Source organism: Ixodes scapularis, unplaced genomic scaffold (genome assembly GCF_016920785.2).
Source record: "Ixodes scapularis isolate PalLabHiFi unplaced genomic scaffold, ASM1692078v2 PGA_scaffold13__105_contigs__length_92229423, whole genome shotgun sequence".
NCBI classification, from domain to species: domain Eukaryota; kingdom Metazoa; phylum Arthropoda; class Arachnida; order Ixodida; family Ixodidae; genus Ixodes; species Ixodes scapularis.
In genome coordinates, this window is record NW_024609839.1 from 82417800 (window position 1) to 82442816 (window position 25017).

General features: G+C 48.0%; 1 protein-coding gene across 1 annotated transcript; it reads left to right on the forward strand.

Annotated features, from left to right (window-relative positions):
- The first annotated feature begins 400 nt into the window (after positions 1-400).
- LOC115323830 (serine/threonine-protein kinase PLK4-like) lies at positions 401-16146 on the forward strand. Its single transcript, XM_040211650.2, has 11 exons — positions 401-658; positions 1075-1170; positions 2185-2283; positions 2732-2959; positions 6075-6163; positions 7701-7897; positions 10352-10485; positions 11595-11934; positions 12750-12883; positions 14492-14574; positions 15932-16146. Exons 1-11 carry the CDS (start codon positions 605-607, stop codon positions 16104-16106), a joined length of 1629 nt encoding a protein of 542 aa, XP_040067584.1. The 5' UTR covers positions 401-604; the 3' UTR covers positions 16107-16146.
- Positions 16147-25017: the final 8871 nt, after the last annotated feature.

Here is a 25017-nt window from a genome sequence, read left to right on the forward strand (position 1 = left end):
CTCCTGCTCACCTCCCATTTAGGGGAAAATTTTCCGCTATATTTAGTGGGAAAATTTTTCCGCTAGCGGGGAAATTTTTTCGCTAAATTTAGCGGGGAAATTTTTTTGCTAAATTTAGCGGGAAAATTTTTTCCGCTAAATTTAGCGGGGAAGTTTACCCATAATGCACCGCGCAGTTACGCCGACGGCGACGGCGACGCCGCTCAAGCCGGAAACGGGCGCCTAAGGGCTGCGCTCTAAAAATCAATGCCGTGCAACCAGCGCAACCAGTTTGTGATGTTTACCGTGCTACACAGTCGATCGTGAATCACAGAAGCATAAGAAGCGACCTAGAGGGCTCTCTCCTATGATCGAAACCGAAACTCCACCGGCCAACCGACTCCCACAATGCATAGCGTGGCATTTCGCCGATGAGCCGCGCCTGATGGCCTGATGTGCGTCAGCCCTGGTCAGCCCATCAGCAACGACATCACGAGTCGCCGGCCAAATCAAATATGGCAGCTGCCGTTGCTTCGTGGGTGTCGCTGTAGCGCTGTAGCGTTGCTTCGACGGAGCTCGAACTGATTCTCTCGGCAGATTTTCGTGTTCTGCCGAGGGGTTCACGATGGTCGTCAACACGGACAACTCAATCTCAACGAAGCTAGGCGATTCCATACAGGTATGCTCGACTTGAATCCACCGCTCGTCGGTTACGCTTTTCAAAACGCTCGGCGCAGCGCTGAACGACATCCCTGTGCCCGTCATAGTTTTCTAAACACGTTTCCTGACGTCTCGGTAAGTTTTTGAGTGTTTGTGTGCTGCTAAGGCCACTCTCTTTGTGTCTACCAGACTGTTTGAGATGTCAGTAGGGTTGTACTCACATTTTATCTTGAGTTTAATGACTGATTCCTAATACTTCGGTTGAGACTCTTGTGTGAGGCCCGCTGAACGACATCCGTGCCTTCGATTACAGTTCGGTGTCTCGTGCGATCCTCGTGCGTGCTTGGGCAGCCAATGCACGGCGTTGTCGCTCTGTCGTTCTCATTTTGTCACTGGCTAGAGTGTTGCGCATCACTCTCGATCGTCGCACCGCAGGACTACGAAGTGTTCAACTTCCTGGGAAAGGGCGGATTCGCCCAGGTCTACCGCGCTCGGTCCAAGAACTGCGGACTTGAAGTAGCCATCAAGATGGTGAGTCGCAGCTGGAGTGGCAGTACCCTCACTACTTCGTCATGTTTTTTTAATGTGACAACCTTTATTCAATAAATAACAGATGAATACAAAGATCCGGTCAAACTTAAACATGTGTACATGATTGGACTCTGCTCTTTTTGGGTTACCTGCGCCTCTTTCGTAACTAGCTCATGATGAAGGAGCTACTAGTTAAGGCACTGGCCTGGGTGACTCAAAGTATAGTTACATTAATTATGTAAGAAAACCAAGCGTAATTATTGTGAGCTTTGAATCTGTGCCCCGTTGGAAGTTCTGGAAATCCCGAATGACGCATTCAAACGATCTTGTTGCGAGCTCTAAATCTATGAGTGCTACACATACGGCTTCATTGTCGTCGTACATAGCTTTTTTTACTTAATTGTTCTGTGGTGTTGGCTGCTCTGCCATTGCCTTGTTTGTTTGTGCCTTCTAGTTATTGGTACAGATTGTTTATGAGAGGGGTCTTTTGGGATCATAGAGTTCATGTAGTAATCTAGAGGCAAAGGTCTTATGCATTTCGACCGCCTTGGGACGACGGAGCATAGATGCGTATCATTGGCAGTCCCAATGGGCCCATGTTGCTGGCGACACTTTAATATACGCGAAGAAGCAGCAAAACACCACTTGTGAGGCCTATATATAGATTTTTTTCTAGATTTATTTGGCAGGAAAACACCGGCATCACGCATCATTTCCAAAGTTGACACGCACTCGAGCAACTTCAACTCATTGCAGCAAGACGAATGTGTCTCATCTTCACGGACTTTTCTTTCTCTACTTCTCTGTTGCTCTCTTTCTCATTCTTTCTCTCAGAACCACCAATGTCAGCACTTACAGTTTGCAGCATTCTTGTGTGATATTTACTCCCTGTTTGGGATCGAATGCTATATGACCATGGACTCGCATTCGAAGGTGCTAAGAGTTACCTACGGTAACACTTTCTGTTAAATTGTCAGCGTCATGCTTTTTGAAATGCGCCGCTCTTTGCGACAGGTGGACAAATCGGCCCTGAAGCGCATGGGCGTGAGCAGCACCCGTGTGCAGCAAGAAGTCGCCATTCACTCGAGACTCAAGCACCCCTCCGTTGTCGAAGTATGGGGCTTTCCGTACCGCTGAAGGCTCATTTCGCAATCTCTGCTTTAAAAATTCTACTTGCGAGAATCTGTTAGTGACGTGGAGTGCTAAAGACAGCTTTTGACGCCTTTTTTCATGAATAGCAGACCAACTTGCGCTCTGCATAGTCATCGGCAGGATGAGATTGGCAGAGCGTCTCTTTCGGGCACTCGGCCTCCCGCAAGCGCTCGTTGACTTCCGCTGTGCTTTAACTGCACATGCATGCTCGAGGCTCCCAGAACGACAAAGCATAGGGAGCTCACACTAGAGGCGGCACGTTACCGAAGGACCTCCCCGCTATTCTAATCCTGTCGGCGGCCATAAGACACTTAGCTTTTCGCATATTTTTCTCGGCCCTCTCTTGCGTTAATAGAAAAATGCAGTTGGCGTTTTCTCTGCGGTCGCGTTGCAACCTCTTTGCGTGCAGCTCTTCAACTACTTTGAGGACCGCGAGTATGTCTACCTGGTGATCGAGTACTGCGAGGGTGGCGAGCTCCAGGGCTACCTCCGGGCGAGGGGCGGCCCCCTCACCGAACCCGAGGCCAGCCGGCTCCTGGGGGAAATCGTCTCCGGAATCCTCTACCTCCATTCCCACTGTATCCTGCACCGAGACCTGAGCCTGTCCAACCTGCTGCTGACGCGGGACCTTCACGTGGTGAGCTCGCGCACTCCGAGAGGTTCCTCGGTGGCTCCGTGCGGTTTTTGCGGGCGTTTAGGACATGCCGGTACAATGTTCGACGCCGTACAATGTTCGACGCCGTACGGCTCTTGGCGCTTTAATGTCCGTGGGGTTTGACCTTGACGGAGAGAGAGGAAGGTGTCCTACTAAGTTTAGTGGACGGTTTTCACGTAACACCATCAGCACGACAGTAGTCACGCGACATAGCGTGACACTGGCGTCGCACGGCGACGTGCTTTCTCGATGGTCACAAGGCATCACATAATACCATGACATAACTTGACATTGTGCCACCAAGTGAGGCCCTTATGTCACGTGACACATGACGTAGCAGGATTTATAAGCGCTATGCATTTAGAGTACCTTTGGGATGTAACACAGAGGCAGCTTTTATGGCAATAGTTGTGGCTCTTCTCACCATTGGAAATGACGTCTGTATTCGCTGTAGTAGTTGCTGATGTTGTAGTTGGCGCAATAGTCTAATGGGTCCGTCGCAATATTGTTGACTTCTCAAAAAACAATCACCTGGACCTCTCTCGAATTGAACCTGGGTTTGTTGCTTGCGAAGCAGGCATTTTACCACAGAGCTATGCCACAGCATTGACGATCCGCTTCATCATACGTTTTTGTAGAATGAACGTGAGTTTTAGTCTCAACCAGTGCCCATCGGATGCTCACAGTTGCTGTGACGTCACAAAGGAAAATTCTTCCTGGCTCTTAAAGGGACCATGAAACCATTTTAGACATAATTTTACTGACTGCATATTGTTTACAGGATCAAAGGAAAACTAGCATGTGAGATTAGCAAGGTTAAATCCTAATTTTTGGCACGAAATTGTGGCAAATAATAACGGACTATATCTTACACTGTCTACCTTAAACGCTTGCAACAAAGCTGAGTGTATAAGTGGGTGGATTAATTAATGAGTTGTGGCGAAACTTTCTGTAATGGCGTTAGCTTGCGTCACCTAGCAAAGTAACCACAACATCCATAGTGTCGGAGCCTTTTTTCCCATTTTTTGGGGGACGTCAGTTGAATTTAGCTTCCGTATTGGATATGACTAGTGTGTCACTGAAACTGTACTCTCAAACTATGAAATTGTCGATTAATACCGTACATGGAATCGACAGAGTGTAATATTCAGTTGCATAAGCCACAGAGTCAACGAGAGCACAAGAGGTTTCTTCACAAGGAATTTCATTAGGAGTTTATATTACTTTGTTTACAGCGTTTTGTGTTTGCAGCCAAAATGTGAACCTACCATTCTGTACTGAGTAATCGCCACTCCTTTGCAGCAGGTTCTGGCACAGAACTGATACAGCCTTCTTCGGGGGAGTTCTCATCTTGCCGCGTGGGTTTCGTGGCCGACGAAAGAAGGCCCATACTTTCACTATACCGAAGCATTTTAAGCTGCACTTTACTCAGCTGCGACATATCCATAGCCATGTTGTTGATTGCACAAGTGTCGCAGACCAACGAGTTCTACGAAGCAATTGGTGTTCATAAAAACCCCAGTAGGTGACGTTCCGACATATTTGTGCCGAAACGTTGACGTAACGCGACGCTTGACTGATGCGGCTCCTTCACTCGGCTTAAAGAACTTCTGTTTCTTGTAGAAAGGCATACTTTATGTCACAGCCCCGCAATTTCACATGTTGATGGTCAGGTCGAGGAGGAAAGCAGACATGAGTTTTCATCTTTTTTTTGGTGCAAAACTGGAGGCAATAAGACGAAAACAGATTCCTGCTCTGGGTTTCATGAACATTAAAGATTAATTGGGGTCTTCATTTGGAAAAATCTGAAAAATCCTTTCATGGTCCCTTTAACTAATTCCGAATTTAGTCGGAGTCAATTGTTGAAATTAAAAGCTTTGGCTAGGTGGCGCAAGCCGCCGCCCAATGCGAAGCGCAACTTTGTCTGCTTCTTGCACAGGGGTTGCGAGGATGTCAGAATACCGAGCTCTTATTTGCTGATTGAACAAAATAAATAAGTGTGTAGACCTGAAGGCATCTAGCATTGAGGTCTACCCACTATCCTTTCAACCAGAGCTCGGTGTCATTCGGACGTCACCACAACTCCAGCAAAGAAGCAGACGTTGCTCTCCACATTGTAAAAGTTTGCCGGTATCCATCTGTCCAGTGCCACCTAGGAGAAGTGCCTACACATTACGCCATCGTTAGGGAATCCCCAAGCAGTCCCAAGCGGCAGACGTGCCGAAGCTCGACAAGTGTACTGCGCAAAGCGGCAGACGTGGGAGTCTTGGCATCGCCGCCTGTTAGCGTTGTGCTTGTTGCGATACGCCAAAAGATGCCGACGTGTTTTGCCGTTCGTCGCAGTAAGGTGCATGCTCGTGATAACAAAGCCAATTGAGTCAATGACTTTGCCGTTACTCTACCGTGGATTAACACTGGACTGCTCGTTTTTTGTTTTTTTTTCATGGGATTGTTTGCTTTTTGTTTTTTTTTCTTCCCGCGAGTGCGGCGACTGTAGGGCATTGACTGACGTCGCGAATGACGTTGCGGAGATTGGGCGTTTCACGGCATTGGTTATCTTTCATTTTGTTTATGTCGTTATGCCCGGAGTGCTGTTCATTTGATGAAGTTCCCGTGGCTGCGACACAGACGAACACGACTCGCATAATTGTAAATGTTCCTGTGATACCGGTACAGCTACGAATGAAGTGCTTCTAAGGAAATTCCTTATTTGTTTTGTATTTGTGTGCAATATCTAGTCTAAGCTCGTTATAACAGACCTTGATTTTGACCAAGATTTCGGTCTGTTGTAAAAGGAGTGTGCTTTATGCAGATATGAAGTGGAGTCAATGGTACATAGAGGAAAACCAGCCAAACTTCACAAATCGGTATGTTATGTCCAAATGTCTGTTGTAACCAGGTCTGTTCTAATGAGCTTAGACTCTACTTCTGTCCATCCTTGTGGAGGCTGGTTTGAGGCAGATTTTACTGGCACATTTCGCGCTGCTGGCGCGTCTGTGACACATTGTTTAAGCGAAGTGGATAGAAAACATGGGAGAGAAGCCACTAAGAGCTTGCCTAATAAGTGCCAATGATTAATGTTGTTTCCGATGTGCAGAAAATTGCAGATTTTGGGCTGGCCACACAACTCAAGGGTCCCTGGGAACGTCACACCACGATGTGTGGCACGCCAAACTTCATGTCTCCGTAAGTTTTTCCCGAGGCTGCACCGTGCTTTCTTGGAACGTCTCCGAGACAACTTAATACGTTACATTGCGCTGCTAATAGGCTTATTTGTAATCACTTTTGATTGACATATTTTCAGGACGATAGCTTCCACCTTGTGTACAGTGCGCACAAGCAACTTTTGGTTTAAAAAAAAATTTTTTTTTGTTGGATAGTTTGCACGTATTGACTTGTATGCACAGAAAAAAATTATCATACACAGTACACCTAGACAAGTGCCCACTTTATTGGCTTAAAACAAGCTTGTATGATATATAAATTATCATGACAATATTCTGTCTGTTTTGTCATAATGAACAAACTAGAAAAAACAAATTTCTGTTTACTTGAACGATGGCCCACCTCTATATTTTAGATAATTGTCTACTTTTCAAAAAACATAGAAAAAAAGCTCACTCTTAGTAATTGTACTGCCCTGGTCAATGATGACCTCAACGGAGGAGGGGTTAGATAGCTGCGGCGGAAGATAAGCAAACATTGCTGACTGAAAAAGACAGTTGTTCAGCTCCATTGCTCCGCAATCTGAAAACAAGTTTGGCAGGTCACAAATAAAAAAATAGCATTTTAAGAATTTTTTTTATTGCACACCGAAACTTAGTTTACTTCTCATTTTTACCTGATTTGCTCTCGCTTTTAAGTAGGGTATCTCCCAAGATATTACGGTGGTCGGCACTTGTATATAGTCCGCGCGGCGTAACTCAACTCTTAAACAGGTACAGGGTGCAGCTGGACGGACTAACACATTTGGCACGCCTTGCACAATTTAAATTCCAAACGTACATACCTAACAATGTACAAGTGCACGTGGTTTCGCAAGAGGATTGATGTCTATCTTTTCTAGAGTTCAAGTCAGAGGCGGTTAAATATTAGACATAGAGAAGAAACAGTGGCCATGCATTCCCTATGCCCTATACCGATGTTCGTCGTCTGCACACTGGTTTGCGAGCTTGCTCCCAGGTGGTCACTGTTCATACATTTTGTTGAAAGTATTAATTATTGCGATTACCTTGCTCACTGCCAGCCGCTGCCATTAGGTTTCAGCGTTTTTGCATTCACCAAGCCACCTGGAAGCGAGCTCATGAACCAATATGCAGACGACAAGCAAGCTGGTATAGGGCATAGGAAGTACACGGCCTCCAATTTTGCTTTATTTTTAATATTCACTACCTCCGTGTTGAGCTCCCAAATAAATAGATATAAAATTTGTTACAAAACTGTGTTTGCGTGCCCAGTTTCAGGTATGTATGTTTGGAATTAGAATTTTCCAAGGCGTGGGAAGGACAGCCGTCTTTGGTTCGTCGCCCCTCCCTGCGATCGCAAGTTTCGCAGGTCACAAAATCAAACACCGTCTTTTTTCCAACTTTTTTTGGTTTCACTCCGAAAGTAGCCCACTTCTAATTTTCATCCGATTTGCTTTTGACTTTTGTGCGCCATCCCTTGGGATGTTACGGTAGGTCCCCCGAATTTGACTTATTTTGGTCGGTTTTTCCTGTCGCAGCGAGGTAGCCTCTCGGGACCCCCACGGACTGGAGGCGGATGTCTGGAGCCTCGGAGTGATGCTGCACACATTCCTGCTGGGGCGGCCTCCGGCACAGGGCTGCTCCTTCGAAGTGCCGGCCGGACTCTCAAACCAGGCGAGGCTACTCCTGGTTCAGCTGTTGCAGAGGGATCCGAGGCAGAGGATACCCCTGCGCCGTAGGTGTCGCCGGTTTTGACCATGTTTTGCACCACACTAGATAGGGGGCGCAAGCTGCCACCCGATTTCAAAGTGTTTGGCCGCACGCATCCATTTGTCTTAGAACTTCCTTTAGTGTACTACGCCAATTGAATAGACTTTTTTCTAAATTAGCTGAGGACGAAGAACCGTGCTGCGAGTGTAGTTACATGTGCTGATGTCTGCAGCGATAGCTTTCTTGTAGGCAAAATCTAAAATAAAAGTCATCCTGCTCGTGCACTTGTCGATGCTCGATTTTAGTAATTTGCTTCGGATCTTAGATAGGGTGAGCGTGGGCAGCACATGTCCCCATGTTCCCAGAATTCGACAAAATGTCTATTCCTCCTGAGTGTAGTAATTGACTTCCTTTTGGATAAATAGGGAAAACAAATGGTGGTTTTATTTTGAAAATATTTTATATCAAGGACTTTTCTCATAGCAAATTGTCTTCAGGAGCTCGCCGATTTTTATACCGGAAGGTTAAAATAGTTTCGAGATACGATTCAACTTTTGTTCCTGATTTAGGCGAAAGTATGGAATGAAACTGAAGTCTTGCCTTAAAGGGGCCCTGCAACAACTTTTTGACTGGTTTTCAATTTGCACCGAACCTGAGCGCACTGAACGTAGTGAGTTATTGAAAGTTTTCTTTTCTCGAATTTCACTTTATTTTAAAAGTAATAGGCAAACTAAAATTACAAAAATAAGAAAAAAATAACCTCCTTCTAGACGTTGTTGGTCATGGCTTGAGTGGCCGTAAACTAGAGAAGGGGTAGTAAGCTCAGCAAGCGCTCACGGCTGCCGCACTCCGTGTCGACGGCTCGAGAGGGCACCACTAAAGCACGTGTTGGATAGGCTGTATGAAGCGGGTAACCAGGGCGGCTCGCATTGCATTTGCTGCACGATTAAAGACTAATTTGGCACGACACTTTATTGGCTGCAAACGACAGCAAACACAAGGTAAAGATCAGTTCAGAACGGGAGCCACTTCGGGCTGCCATACTGCTAAACGGCCAAATAGCAAGCCAAACCTGCTCGCCGAAGGCCTTCGGAACCGGTCAGATCCTCGAGCCCATGTACGGCTGCTGACGTCTGCAGCGCCGCCGCATAGATCCGGGACCTTTCTACACTCGCCGCTCGTCAGTGCCTGATCCCACTACCCCTTTAGTATGCGCCCCCTTTTCCAACGCTTGGTGGCGGGTATGTCGACAGGTCAATTCTTGTTTCCCTACTTTATAAGCCGCGTTTGTTTCTTTTTTGATCTAAAATGCTGAACAAAAACTACTTTCATAAATAATTGAAATGGTTTGCGCCACTTATATTTTGTATTTTGACTAAAAAAAAAAGCTTTTAGCGGCTCTGACTAGTAGTAAGGCCAGGACCAAAGACTTCACATTCGCATGCTATCGGCACCGCGGGTCACCTCCGTAGGTGGAGGAGGTTTTCATGTCCTCCGATTAAAACATGACGCGCTGATATTTAGTTACTCTCTCCGTGCCCGCTGGCTTGCCCGAACCCCAAGAGACGTCGAAACCGCAAAAAAGTTAGACGCTTAAATATGATTGCAGGGCCCCTTTCAGGTTGCCTGTGCAAATGGCTCCATTCTGAAAGCAGCTCTGTCTCGTGTCTAAATTTGGTAAAGCTCCATGCTTCGCTGAATTTGCTGAATAGCCCTCGTGCCTGCCAGCCTGTCAAAAATGTAATGGAGGAAAAATATGATAACAAGACACTTCAGGAGATGTGCTGTGAGCTCATTGCATGACTATGCATGTTCGAATAGCATCTTTGACACTTGGAGCAGTAGCAAAACGACACATGTTACATGCACTCTTGTTAAAGGGGTACTCTGGCGATCTCTTGAGCTCTCCCAATTAAATATATATATATTCTGAATCTCCGGCCTTTACTCTTTCTGGCATGCTATTTCGTATAAAAAAATTGCCAACGTAAAGTGATGCCGAAACCAACACTCAAATATGGCCGCACTTTTCAGTGCCGTGGCATCACAATGGGCCGGCTTGCAGGTGGAGCAGGCACTCTAGAGAACAGAATGCTGCACATTTGTTTCATGCTGCTGTTTGGGTGCAGGAGCAAGCTTCCAAAGCATTTTTTTGACACCATCAAACACCTTGTAATCAGTCAGGAAGAAATTCGACTGCCCAAGAAGTATAAACTCGTGCCTGCCACTGGCGTTGCTTTTTCACCGTTGCCGGTACAGACTTTCAGTTCGAAAAAAAAAAACACGGGAAGAGCTGAACTTGTAAATTTAATAACTTTATGAAAAGAAATTATTTTTGCCTATTATTTCGGCTCCTAGTTCAACAATGTTCGTTGGTCCGTTTGGCTGATTTGGAGGCGTGCTCCTTTCTTTCGTGGTTGTCCTTGGTGCGCTCTCTTTTCGCCATTTTAAGACAGGCTCTCGTCGGCGTTCTACTCAGGCATTCCGGAACAGGCCTTCATGTGCCAGGCGGGATGCCCTCTGAGGCCCCTGCCTTCGAGCCTCGGACCTCCCAAGGTTCCCCTCAGCACCACGGGCTTGCGACCGGCTAGCCTCTGGGCACGAAACATGCGGGTGAGTGCAATGCGACCGTTTTTTACTGCGCGAATTCCGCTACACTCCGTTCGACCCTAAAGCCGCGGCCGCACTCCTAAGGCACCGTACGAAATGCAGTATAGACCTGTGTAGCTTCAGCCACTTAATAACCTTGCAAGAGTGCAGTCTACGGCACTCTGAGCTAACCCCACAAGACACCAGTTGAAGTGGTAAAGTTCCACTCGGGAGGCCATAGGCACGATAGTTTGTCGAAAGCGAGATTGCAACGGACCACCGTGCATTCTTGCACGGATGGCGCTCGTAGAATCAGTGAGACGGGCATTCACGGCAAACTTAGTGCACTGATCTGCTCGTCGGGCCGGTGGTTTGTGCTGATGCTACATCTTGGAAAGCCGCACGCATGTCGTTCTAAAGGAGATTCTCAAACTTTCCAACCACAAAGAACCTCTATCCGCTGGAATGGTAGCTGAAGAGCCCGTCCCTGTCGTGACATTGATCAGTGAAGTGGTGCAGAAGCCTGCAGACCTTGTATATAGCAATGCACATACTAGGGAGTGTTTTAGCTTGTATGCATTCATGGTCGGTGACTCGAGTCTGTTGAAATAAGGCTTAAGAGAGGTTCACACACTTGTTCACACATTTGCATCTGCTTACGACAGAGCTCCCTTACGCCGAGAGGGCGTGCTGGCACCATCGATAAGGTAACTCGGGAATTGCATTTCACTACAGTGAAAGTTTTGCGGTGTTTTCGAGATCAAATGTACTACCATCTATCTATCAGAAATGGTCCATTATGACATCATTTGAACTTCTTCAAACCAAAAAGAAAAAAGATGCACGCGAAAATTAGGACCTAAACGGAAATGTGTCAGTGTGTCCTCTAGTCGTAAGAGATATCCCGAGAGGTTTTAAGCCACTGTCGTAAGCAGTCACAAGTGTGTGAACCAGCCCTTAGTCCGAAAAGCACTTTGTTTAAGGACAGGGGAAAAAATCTGGGAGCTCGAGGAGTCCACGACGGTCCACTGGAGAATCTCTTGTGTTTCTAGAAACCCAATTCGGGAATCCACAGGCTAGCTCGTAGTGTTGCAGACCGTACAGGTTTGGCCCTTCTCGCCATGTCGTTGCAGCTGAGCATCCTCGAAGACGGCCAAGTCAGTGTGGAGTTCCGCGCGCGCAACCACAAGGTGACCCGGGTGCTGCGCGTCTCCTCAGACGGCACCCGGGTGGTCTTCTACAAGCCACCGCTCGGCTGGCACCTCTCCACGGAGGGGGTGGCCCCGGCCCCACCCCAGGGCGCTCCGGTGCACTCCTGGGACGCCCTGCCCCAGGCGCTCTGGGCGAAGTACGCGTGCGCGGCAAGGTTCGTGTCGTTGGTGCGGCAGAAGACGCCCAAGATCATCCTGTACGCTGAGTACGCGCTCTGCATTCTCCTGGGAAGCGGCGACCTCGAAGCTAGCTTCTACTCTGGTACGTCTTAGCGTGCTCAAGGGCTGGCACAATGATTTTTGTACTTTCGGCGAATATTGCTTGGACTCAATCCTCGGCGTTTGTAACCCACAAGACCCATATTAGTTTCTCTTACCACGCAGTAGCAGTCGCGGAGAAAAATGAGCTGCGTTCACCCCTTCAGCATGCAGCCATACCAAGCAGTCTTGTGATCTGGAGCTGATTATAAACTGCCAACTTTCATCATAGATATTGGCATCACGTGACAGTTTGACATGACGTGACTATGTCACATGACGTGTCGTTACGTGACACCATAATAATTTTCGTGCCAAACTTAGCGAAAAAATGGATGTCACGCGACCTGACGTCATGTAATGTCAGGCCACGTGACATTAATTTTTTCGCTATATTTAATGGGGAAATCAATGTTTTAAATTTCCCACCGAAATTCCCATCAAGTGTAACCACACTTTCACTGCATTTAACAGAGTACCTAATGGGCTGTCCAAACAGGACAGGACGGATGCTGTGCACGCATGAAAAAAAGCATGAGAAAGCGTGCAAGTTGCAGCATGCAGAGACAATTTCAGTGAGGACGTCAGCAGTGCACACCAGAGCGTGTGAATGGCTGTCCAGATTCATGTGACAAGCTCACTTTGAGCCTCTGTCCAAGGACACAAGCAAAAAAACTCCCCCCCCCCCCCCTTTCGGAAATAATAATAAAAAAAAAAAACGTGCCAGTGCGGATCAGAATTGGTACAGCCGATGCCGCGACTGCAGAAAATGCTTGTTGCTTGTATTAAGCCAGGCGATTGTTTCTGCACGTGGCGCAGGGGCCAGGGTGGTTTGCAGCGGGAACCATGTCCAGCTGATGGACGTCGGCGGGCCGCAGCGCCACCTGACGCTTCCTGTCGATCCCGAGATGCTTCCTCCATCGCAGTGCTCACTATGGCAGATCACTTGCGAGGTGAGCCTCTTCACCACTGTACATTATTTCCGCATCTCGCCGGGACTCGAGCGACCAGGCCTCCGACCAAGCATTGTCTTTCTTGTCCGTACGCAGTAGAGCTCGCTATGCTCCGTTTCACCTTACAATGGACCGCGGCAGAAACTATACACCGGGAGTTTTCAAGCTTTTGTATCTCGCCTTATCGGGCTTGACTGAAAGCCGAGTGACCCATCCCGGTTTTGGCGCTAGTTTAAAAGAAATAGAAGTGCAGAATCCTGCAGACCTAAACAACGATGTACACATGCTAGGAAGCGTTTGATACATAGTTATACATCGATAGATGGCTCCGACCTGCCGAAATAATGACTGAGCTGGAAGAACGCTTAGCGGCAGGGACGGTCCATGAAATTTGGGGGCTATGGGAACCTGTGATGAGGTGTTCTAGGTAACCCAGTTTGAGGACCTATGGCCTAAGACATGCTAGCCAATTCAGTGCTGCGAACAAATCACGTGACTATGCGCCCTGCGCGTTGCTGCACCCTTCCCGGGGGTCACGTGACACGCACGGCATTGGATTGACCTTCGATGACTTGTATCATCCCCTACGGTTCATTGTAAGGTGAAACAAAGTATGGTCCATTTTTGCACGTTTTGCAGCTTCGATTCTAGTGAAGACCCAATTATTCACTCTTTCGTTCTAATTCTGTTAGTATATTAGCTTTTTTAACTAGGTTTAAATGCATAGTTTAAAATATGGTTTAAATCGTTTAAACAGCAACTACGGTCACTATCTTTGAATTTGGGATTACAACTGTTTTCAGCTGAGCAGTGTCCCTAAATTAGTATCTATAGTTTCTTTGTTTTGTTTTTTCAATATTGTGTTTAGTTTTATAAATATCGCAGCTCAAAGTTTGGTTCGGGCATCTGTGACAAGACCTAAACTACCTGCTCGAGGGACTGCTGCAGTGTGACGTCATAAGGGTGCTGCGTTACGCGGTACAACGAATTAACCACAGCTCCACTGCGACGTGACATCACAAGGGGGCTGCGCCATTGTTCCTTGACTAAAAGCAAACCCGCTTTGCCGCCCGCTAAAGAGCAACTGGTCTCATCTTGAAAATCGGTTTTAGTGAAGTATATGCGGTCTCACTTCGACATAATATTTTGGCTGTGATTATATTTCGTGCTCGTGAAATATGATCACGGCCGTGGGGAGACGGCTGTGATCATCTGAAGTTGCCCTTTAAGGCCCTGGTCTCCCGATGATTATCTTTAATATGTACATCATAGTTCAGTTGTCCCCGTCTTTAAGCCTCCGTCATGAAGCAATTAGTACTGCGAAATTTGAGAAATCCCCAAATTGCAACTAGCTTACAGCGCTTGTAAATACAATTCAATGCGATGGCACATTGTTGCATAGAGGCACCTTGTTGAACTTTATAGTTCGTTTCCGAGAAAAGTATTTTTCAGAAGCTAGCATTTCATTTCTAAAGCCACCCCCTGAGTCTTCGTTCCTATGTGGTTGTAAAAGTTAATCCAGTTGATTCGAGAAGGCAGCCGTCTTGGGGTCGCAGAGTCAGTGTTCAAATTTCTAGTTTCATGCCTGTAAAACTTTTCAAATTGCAGTATCATCACCGCTGCCAAGCACTTGAAGCGGCTCTGGAGGCAACAGACGAGGGCTGGAACATCTTCCCCGCCATCTTTGGGAGGTGCGTGATTGTACTGACAGGACGAGTATGGCAGAGTGTCTCTTTCGAGTGCCCGGCCTCCAACACATGCTCATGGCCCTCTGCCACACATTGGCTGCTCGCGCACACTCGACGCTCATGAGTCGCTGAAGTGTTATCGAAGGTAGGATGCTGGCGCTGAAGGCGGGACAGCCGAAAGATCTCCCTGCCATTCTCAACTCGGTGACTACAGCTGCAAGTGTTTCCTCACTTCTTTTTTCCGCAATACACATAGACGCAATAGTTATGAAGACGGTCCAACATGATGACAAACTCTGCAAATTCCGCTTTAAATGACGTAGCTCGCCGCACCCTTCACAACCAGTCAAGCAGCGAGGGAGTTCTGTTGTCACGGTAAAGTAAAACAGCTGGAGTTCAAGCAAATTGAAAGCAAACGAAGCGGTATTTGCCAGCTACAAGCGTCCATCCGAGTGAAATTATTTTAATGCCGTAGATAAGAATACAGTGCTAATGCTATCTCTGCGGTGACACTGGCTCAGGTTTTTCGATTTGCGATGTATGGAAAACATGTTCTTTGTTATTTCGAAAAAAACTGACAGGAAAAATGCACATAGAGTATTTCTACGGTTCTCGAAAATCTTGGAATCTCAATGTTCAACCGAGTGGACACTACAGCCTGAGGACTGGTTTTATAGTTTTGCAGTTGAAAGTCATCAACAAATCGTCAATGAACGAAATCTTGTGCCGAACACTTTCCGTCTGCTATGCTTACCCAAGTAGTAGTAAGCTCAAGCATAGCAGCTTGCCAAGGCCCGCTTCAGACAGAGCAATTTTTCCATCAGTACCAGGATTGCTGTTTCTTTAGTTGCTCCCTAGAATCCCCTCGTTGCGACTCAAATTGCTGGGATCAGGTCAGGCTTTAAACGAACGAACAGCTCGGAGACCGAAACGATAAGAGCCAATTGGGAACACAGTATTCTTTATCTGACCCCCTGGGGTGGCGAGTGGTGACAGAACACTTGGATCTGGTTCGCGGTGGATCGTTTTCATCATGTAAAGGTTTTAGGGAGATAAGATGGTATTTTTGGTGCCACCTCAAGATAAAAAAAACAAAAACATGTTATTAACAGGTAACTTTATGTCCAGATAATGGAAGAAAGTTGCATCACCGACGCCTATAGCAAAATGTAGAAATTTGAGGTGAGATTTGAGGACCGCGTTGCTGGAGTTGTTGCATCAGGACATTGGGAAAAACTGATCCTGATGCAACCCACATTGGTGCAACTCTATTTCAGTGCACTCTATTCGCTCTATTCCACTCTGTTTCAGTGCATCACAGGTAGTGGCAGTGCTCATAAGCGTGGCGGCTCTTTTCCAGGCGACCGCAGGACTGGCGACAGCAGTCCAACGTCAAGTCTCCCGGGTCCTGCTGTTTTTCTAAAGACTTCGGCAATCGCAACTTTTCGCCGATGGGAACCTGCCTCACCGGAACGTGCTCCTCGGCCCGTGCACGAAGCAAGGCATCTCTTGCTCACACCGCCTTTGCTTATTGACCTTGTACGTAATTGCCCAATAAAGGACGATGCGACGATATGGCTGGTTCTCTGCTTTTTCAGCCGTTGTATAGTGGCTGAAATTGTCATTTATTTAAGTGCACTTTTATTGCTGCCTGTTATCTGTGGGGAAGGGCGGCATAGCTACCAGTTGAAATGACAAACAAGCGTATTAGGCTAGTTTTAATGAGCCTCGTAACTGGCACTCCGATACAGCATGTCTTAATTGAAAGAGCCGATGACAGACTCGCTTCGAGCGAGCACATCATTGACTCTCTTCCACTTTTCTACCTTCACATTGCTAAGAAGAAATAGCTATTGTAATTATATACATAATTGTAATTAGAAACATAATTGTAATTATATACATAACGCTCTGGAGAAAAATATTTTTTGCTGAACGTTGCATTAATAGGGCTAAGCTTGAGCCTGCTCTGGAAGCTGGCTTCTTCTAAAAACCACCGTGGGAAAAGTTTTTTCGCTGAACTTTGCCTTAGTAGGGCTAAGTTCGATCGAGCCGGCTCTGGAAGCTGGCTTCTCCTAAAAATCACCGTGGGAAAATTTGTTTCGCTGAACTTTGCCTTAATAGGGCTAAGTTCGATCGAGCCTGCTCTGGAAGCTGGCTTCTCCTAAAAACAACCAAGGGAAAATATTTTTCGCTGAACTTTGCCTTAATAGGGCTAAGTTCGATCGAGCCTGCTCTGGAAGCTGGCTTCTCCTAAAAACAACCAAGGGAAAATTTGTTTCGCTGAACTTTGCCTTAATAGGGCTAAGTTCGATCGAGCCTGCTCTGGAAGCTGGCTTCTCCTAAAAACAACCAAGGGAAAATATTTTTCGCTGAACTTTGCCTTAGTAGGGCTAAGTTCGATCGAGCCTGCTCTGGAAGCTGGCTTCTCCTAAAAACAACCAAGGGAAAATTTGTTTTGCTGAACTTTGCCTTAATAGGGCTAAGTTCGATCGAGCCTGCTCTGGAAGCTGGCTTCTCCTAAAAACAACCAAGGGAAAATATTTTTCGCTGAACTTTGCCTTAATAGGGCTAAGTTCGATCGAGCCTGCTCTGGGAGCGGGGGTCTCCTAAAAACCACCGTGGGAAAATATTTTTCGCTGAACTTTGCCTTAATAGGGCTAAGCTCGATCGAGCCTGCTCTGGGAGCGGGGGTCTCCATAAAACCACCGTGGGAAAATATTTCTCGCTGAACTTTGCCTTAATAGGGCTAAGTTCGATCGAGCCTGCTCTGGGAGCGGGGGTCTCCATAAAACCACCGTGGGAAAATATTTCTCGCTGAACTTTGCCTTAATAGGGCTAAGTTCGATCGAGCCTGCTCTGGGAGCGGGGGTCTCCATAAAACCACCGTGGGAAAATATTTCTCGCTGAACTTTGCCTTAATAGGGCTAAGCTCGATCGAGCCTGCTCTGGGAGCGGGGGTCTCCATAAAACCACCGTGGGAAAATATTTCTCGCTGAACTTTGCCTTAATAGGGCTAAGTTCGATCGAGCCTGCTCTGGGAGCGGGGGTCTCCATAAAACCACCGTGGGAAAATATTTTTCGCTGAACTTTGCCTTAATAGGGCTAAGTTCGATCGAGCCTGCTCTGGGAGCGGGGGTCTCCATAAAACCACCGTGGGAAAATATTTCTCGCTGAACTTTGCCTTAATAGGGCTAAGCTCGATCGAGCCTGCTCTGGGAGCGGGGGTCTCCATAAAACCACCGTGGGAAAATATTTCTCGCTGAACTTTGCCTTAATAGGGCTAAGCTCGATCGAGCCTGCTCTGGGAGCGGGGGTCTCCATAAAACCACCGTGGGAAAATATTTCTCGCTGAACTTTGCCTTAATAGGGCTAAGCTCGATCGAGCCTGCTCTGGGAGCGGGGGTCTCCATAAAACCACCGTGGGAAAATATTTCTCGCTGAACTTTGCCTTAATAGGGCTAAGCTCGATCGAGCCTGCTCTGGGAGCGGGGGTCTCCATAAAACCACCGTGGGAAAATATTTCTCGCTGAACTTTGCCTTAATAGGGCTAAGCTCGATCGAGCCTGCTCTGGGAGCGGGGGTCTCCATAAAACCACCGTGGGAAAATATTTCTCGCTGAACTTTGCCTTAATAGGGCTAAGTTCGATCGAGCCTGCTCTGGGAGCGGGGGTCTCCATAAAACCACCGTGGGAAAATATTTCTCGCTGAACTTTGCCTTAGTAGGGCTAAGTTCGATCGAGCCTGCTCTGGGAGCGGGGGTCTCCATAAAACCACCGTGGGAAAATATTTCTCGCTGAACTTTGCCTTAATAGGGCTAAGCTCGATCGAGCCTGCTCTGGGAGCGGGGGTCTCCATAAAACCACCGTGGGAAAATATTTCTCGCTGAACTTTGCCTTAATAGGGCTAAGCTCGATCGAGCCTGCTCTGGGAGCGGGGGTCTCCATAAAACCACCGTGGGAAAATATTTCTCGCTGAACTTTGCCTTAATAGGGCTAAGCTCGATCGAGCCTGCTCTGGGAGCGGGGGTCTCCATAAAACCACCGTGGGAAAATATTTCTCGCTGAACTTTGCCTTAATAGGGCTAAGTTCGATCGAGCCTGCTCTGGGAGCGGGGGTCTCCATAAAACCACCGTGGGAAAATATTTCTCGCTGAACTTTGCCTTAATAGGGCTAAGCTCGATCGAGCCTGCTCTGGGAGCGGGGGTCTCCATAAAACCACCGTGGGAAAATATTTTTCGCTGAACTTTGCCTTAATAGGGCTAAGCTCGATCGAGCCTGCTCTGGGAGCGGGGGTCTCCATAAAACCACCGTGGGAAAATATTTCTCGCTGAACTTTGCCTTAATAGGGCTAAGCTCGATCGAGCCTGCTCTGGGAGCGGGGGTCTCCATAAAACCACCGTGGGAAAATATTTCTCGCTGAACTTTGCCTTAATAGGGCTAAGTTCGATCGAGCCTGCTCTGGGAGCGGGGGTCTCCATAAAACCACCGTGGGAAAATATTTCTCGCTGAACTTTGCCTTAATAGGGCTAAGCTCGATCGAGCCTGCTCTGGGAGCGGGGGTCTCCATAAAACCACCGTGGGAAAATATTTCTCGCTGAACTTTGCCTTAATAGGGCTAAGCTCGATCGAGCCTGCTCTGGGAGCGGGGGTCTCCATAAAACCACCGTGGGAAAATATTTCTCGCTGAACTTTGCCTTAATAGGGCTAAGCTCGATCGAGCCTGCTCTGGGAGCGGGGGTCTCCATAAAACCACCGTGGGAAAATATTTCTCGCTGAACTTTGCCTTAATAGGGCTAAGCTCGATCGAGCCTGCTCTGGGAGCGGGGGTCTCCATAAAACCACCGTGGGAAAATATTTTTCGCTGAACTTTGCCTTAATAGGGCTAAGTTCGATCGAGCCTGCTCTGGGAGCGGGGGTCTCCATAAAACCACCGTGGGAAAATATTTCTCGCTGAACTTTGCCTTAATAGGGCTAAGCTCGATCGAGCCTGCTCTGGGAGCGGGGGTCTCCATAAAACCACCGTGGGAAAATATTTCTCGCTGAACTTTGCCTTAATAGGGCTAAGCTCGATCGAGCCTGCTCTGGGAGCGGGGGTCTCCATAAAACCACCGTGGGAAAATATTTTTCGCTGAACTTTGCCTTAATAGGGCTAAGCTCGATCGAGCCTGCTCTGGGAGCGGGGGTCTCCATAAAACCACCGTGGGAAAATATTTTTCGCTGAACTTTGCCTTAATAGGGCTAAGCTCGATCGAGCCTGCTCTGGGAGCGGGGGTCTCCATAAAACCACCGTGGGAAAATATTTCTCGCTGAACTTTGCCTTAATAGGGCTAAGCTCGATCGAGCCTGCTCTGGGAGCGGGGGTCTCCATAAAACCACCGTGGGAAAATATTTTTCGCTGAACTTTGCCTTAATAGGGCTAAGCTCGATCGAGCCTGCTCTGGGAGCGGGGGTCTCCATAAAACCACCGTGGGAAAATATTTCTCGCTGAACTTTGCCTTAATAGGGCTAAGTTCGATCGAGCCTGCTCTGGGAGCGGGGGTCTCCATAAAACCACCGTGGGAAAATATTTCTCGCTGAACTTTGCCTTAATAGGGCTAAGTTCGATCGAGCCTGCTCTGGGAGCGGGGGTCTCCATAAAACCACCGTGGGAAAATATTTCTCGCTGAACTTTGCCTTAATAGGGCTAAGCTCGATCGAGCCTGCTCTGGGAGCGGGGGTCTCCATAAAACCACCGTGGGAAAATATTTTTCGCTGAACTTTGCCTTAATAGGGCTAAGCTCGATCGAGCCTGCTCTGGGAGCGGGGGTCTCCATAAAACCACCGTGGGAAAATATTTCTCGCTGAACTTTGCCTTAATAGGGCTAAGTTCGATCGAGCCTGCTCTGGGAGCGGGGGTCTCCATAAAACCACCGTGGGAAAATATTTTTCGCTGAACTTTGCCTTAATAGGGCTAAGTTCGATCGAGCCTGCTCTGGGAGCGGGGGTCTCCATAAAACCACCGTGGGAAAATATTTTTCGCTGAACTTTGCCTTAATAGGGCTAAGCTCGATCGAGCCTGCTCTGGGAGCGGGGGTCTCCATAAAACCACCGTGGGAAAATATTTTTCGCTGAACTTTGCCTTAATAGGGCTAAGCTCGATCGAGCCTGCTCTGGGAGCGGGGGTCTCCATAAAACCACCGTGGGAAAATATTTCTCGCTGAACTTTGCCTTAATAGGGCTAAGTTCGATCGAGCCTGCTCTGGGAGCGGGGGTCTCCATAAAACCACCGTGGGAAAATATTTTTCGCTGAACTTTGCCTTAATAGGGCTAAGCTCGATCGAGCCTGCTCTGGGAGCGGGGGTCTCCATAAAACCACCGTGGGAAAATATTTCTCGCTGAACTTTGCCTTAATAGGGCTAAGCTCGATCGAGCCTGCTCTGGGAGCGGGGGTCTCCATAAAACCACCGTGGGAAAATATTTTTCGCTGAACTTTGCCTTAATAGGGCTAAGTTCGATCGAGCCTGCTCTGGGAGCGGGGGTCTCCATAAAACCACCGTGGGAAAATATTTCTCGCTGAACTTTGCCTTAATAGGGCTAAGCTCGATCGAGCCTGCTCTGGGAGCGGGGGTCTCCATAAAACCACCGTGGGAAAATATTTTTCGCTGAACTTTGCCTTAATAGGGCTAAGTTCGATCGAGCCTGCTCTGGGAGCGGGGGTCTCCATAAAACCACCGTGGGAAAATATTTCTCGCTGAACTTTGCCTTAATAGGGCTAAGTTCGATCGAGCCTGCTCTGGGAGCGGGGGTCTCCATAAAACCACCGTGGGAAAATATTTTTCGCTGAACTTTGCCTTAATAGGGCTAAGCTCGATCGAGCCTGCTCTGGGAGCGGGGGTCTCCATAAAACCACCGTGGGAAAATATTTCTCGCTGAACTTTGCCTTAATAGGGCTAAGCTCGATCGAGCCTGCTCTGGGAGCGGGGGTCTCCATAAAACCACCGTGGGAAAATATTTCTCGCTGAACTTTGCCTTAATAGGGCTAAGCTCGATCGAGCCTGCTCTGGGAGCGGGGGTCTCCATAAAACCACCGTGGGAAAATATTTTTCGCTGAACTTTGCCTTAATAGGGCTAAGTTCGATCGAGCCTGCTCTGGGAGCGGGGGTCTCCATAAAACCACCGTGGGAAAATATTTTTCGCTGAACTTTGCCTTAATAGGGCTAAGCTCGATCGAGCCTGCTCTGGGAGCGGGGGTCTCCATAAAACCACCGTGGGAAAATATTTTTCGCTGAACTTTGCCTTAATAGGGCTAAGCTCGATCGAGCCTGCTCTGGGAGCGGGGGTCTCCATAAAACCACCGTGGGAAAATATTTCTCGCTGAACTTTGCCTTAATAGGGCTAAGTTCGATCGAGCCTGCTCTGGGAGCGGGGGTCTCCATAAAACCACCGTGGGAAAATATTTTTCGCTGAACTTTGCCTTAATAGGGCTAAGTTCGATCGAGCCTGCTCTGGGAGCGGGGGTCTCCATAAAACCACCGTGGGAAAATATTTTTCGCTGAACTTTGCCTTAATAGGGCTAAGTTCGATCGAGCCTGCTCTGGGAGCGGGGGTCTCCATAAAACCACCGTGGGAAAATATTTTTCGCTGAACTTTGCCTTAATAGGGCTAAGTTCGATCGAGCCTGCTCTGGGAGCGGGGGTCTCCATAAAACCACCGTGGGAAAATATTTCTCGCTGAACTTTGCCTTAATAGGGCTAAGTTCGATCGAGCCTGCTCTGGGAGCGGGGGTCTCCATAAAACCACCGTGGGAAAATATTTTTCGCTGAACTTTGCCTTAATAGGGCTAAGTTCGATCGAGCCTGCTCTGGGAGCGGGGGTCTCCATAAAACCACCGTGGGAAAATATTTTTCGCTGAACTTTGCCTTAATAGGGCTAAGCTCGATCGAGCCTGCTCTGGGAGCGGGGGTCTCCATAAAACCACCGTGGGAAAATATTTTTCGCTGAACTTTGCCTTAATAGGGCTAAGCTCGATCGAGCCTGCTCTGGGAGCGGGGGTCTCCATAAAACCACCGTGGGAAAATATTTCTCGCTGAACTTTGCCTTAATAGGGCTAAGTTCGATCGAGCCTGCTCTGGGAGCGGGGGTCTCCATAAAACCACCGTGGGAAAATATTTTTCGCTGAACTTTGCCTTAATAGGGCTAAGCTCGATCGAGCCTGCTCTGGGAGCGGGGGTCTCCATAAAACCACCGTGGGAAAATATTTTTCGCTGAACTTTGCCTTAATAGGGCTAAGCTCGATCGAGCCTGCTCTGGGAGCGGGGGTCTCCATAAAACCACCGTGGGAAAATATTTTTCGCTGAACTTTGCCTTAATAGGGCTAAGCTCGATCGAGCCTGCTCTGGGAGCGGGGGTCTCCATAAAACCACCGTGGGAAAATATTTTTCGCTGAACTTTGCCTTAATAGGGCTAAGTTCGATCGAGCCTGCTCTGGGAGCGGGGGTCTCCATAAAACCACCGTGGGAAAATATTTTTCGCTGAACTTTGCCTTAATAGGGCTAAGTTCGATCGAGCCTGCTCTGGGAGCGGGGGTCTCCATAAAACCACCGTGGGAAAATATTTTTCGCTGAACTTTGCCTTAATAGGGCTAAGTTCGATCGAGCCTGCTCTGGGAGCGGGGGTCTCCTAAAAGCCACCGTGGGAAAATATTTTTCGCTGAACTTTGCCTTAATAGGGCTAAGTTCGATCGAGCCTGCTCTGGGAGCGGGGGTCTCCATAAAACCACCGTGGGAAAATATTTTTCGCTGAACTTTGCCTTAATAGGGCTAAGTTCGATCGAGCCTGCTCTGGGAGCGGGGGTCTCCATAAAACCACCGTGGGAAAATATTTTTCGCTGAACTTTGCCTTAATAGGGCTAAGTTCGATCGAGCCTGCTCTGGGAGCGGGGGTCTCCTAAAAGCCACCGTGGGAAAATATTTTTCGCTGAACTTTGCCTTAATAGGGCTAAGTTCGATCGAGCCTGCTCTGGGAGCGGGGGTCTCCATAAAACCACCGTGGGAAAATATTTTTCGCTGAACTTTGCCTTAATAGGGCTAAGTTCGATCGAGCCTGCTCTGGGAGCGGGGGTCTCCATAAAACCACCGTGGGAAAATATTTTTCGCTGAACTTTGCCTTAATAGGGCTAAGTTCGATCGAGCCTGCTCTGGGAGCGGGGGTCTCCATAAAACCACCGTGGGAAAATATTTTTCGCTGAACTTTGCCTTAATAGGGCTAAGTTCGATCGAGCCTGCTCTGGGAGCGGGGGTCTCCTAAAAGCCACCGTGGGAAAATATTTTTCGCTGAACTTTGCCTTAATAGGGCTAAGTTCGATCGAGCCTGCTCTGGGAGCGGGGGTCTCCATAAAACCACCGTGGGAAAATATTTTTCGCTGAACTTTGCCTTAATAGGGCTAAGTTCGATCGAGCCTGCTCTGGGAGCGGGGGTCTCCATAAAACCACCGTGGGAAAATATTTTTCGCTGAACTTTGCCTTAATAGGGCTAAGTTCGATCGAGCCTGCTCTGGGAGCGGGGGTCTCCATAAAACCACCGTGGGAAAATATTTTTCGCTGAACTTTGCCTTAATAGGGCTAAGTTCGATCGAGCCTGCTCTGGGAGCGGGGGTCTCCTAAAAGCCACCGTGGGAAAATATTTTTCGCTGAACTTTGCCTTAATAGGGCTAAGTTCGATCGAGCCTGCTCTGGGAGCGGGGGTCTCCATAAAACCACCGTGGGAAAATATTTTTCGCTGAACTTTGCCTTAATAGGGCTAAGTTCGATCGAGCCTGCTCTGGGAGCGGGGGTCTCCTAAAAGCCACCGTGGGAAAATATTTTTCGCTGAACTTTGCCTTAATAGGGCTAAGTTCGATCGAGCCTGCTCTGGGAGCGGGGGTCTCCATAAAACCACCGTGGGAAAATATTTTTCGCTGAACTTTGCCTTAATAGGGCTAAGTTCGATCGAGCCTGCTCTGGGAGCGGGGGTCTCCATAAAACCACCGTGGGAAAATATTTTTCGCTGAACTTTGCCTTAATAGGGCTAAGTTCGATCGAGCCTGCTCTGGGAGCGGGCTTCTCCATAAAACCACCGTGGGAAAATATTTTTCGCTGAACTTTGCCTTAATAGGGCTAAGTTCGATCGAGCCTGCTCTGGGAGCGGGGGTCTCCATAAAACCACCGTGGGAAAATATTTTTCGCTGAACTTTGCCTTAATAGGGCTAAGTTCGATCGAGCCTGCTCTGGGAGCGGGGGTCTCCTAAAAGCCACCGTGGGAAAATATTTTTCGCTGAACTTTGCCTTAATAGGGCTAAGTTCGATCGAGCCTGCTCTGGGAGCGGGGGTCTCCATAAAACCACCGTGGGAAAATATTTTTCGCTGAACTTTGCCTTAATAGGGCTAAGTTCGATCGAGCCTGCTCTGGGAGCGGGGGTCTCCATAA

What these genes read in the sequence shown, in the direction of transcription:
- LOC115323830 (XM_040211650.2), top strand. Translation starts at nt 605, where the DNA reads ATGGTCGTCAACACGGACAACTCAATCTCAACGAAGCTAGGCGATTCC. An exon ending in ACGCCAAACTTCATGTCTCC is followed by an intron (nt 6,164 to 7,700) that starts GTAAGTTTTTCC and finishes TTCCTGTCGCAG; the next exon opens with CGAGGTAGCCTCTCGGGACC. An exon ending in GCAGAGGATACCCCTGCGCC is followed by an intron (nt 7,898 to 10,351) that starts GTAGGTGTCGCC and finishes CGTTCTACTCAG; the next exon opens with GCATTCCGGAACAGGCCTTC.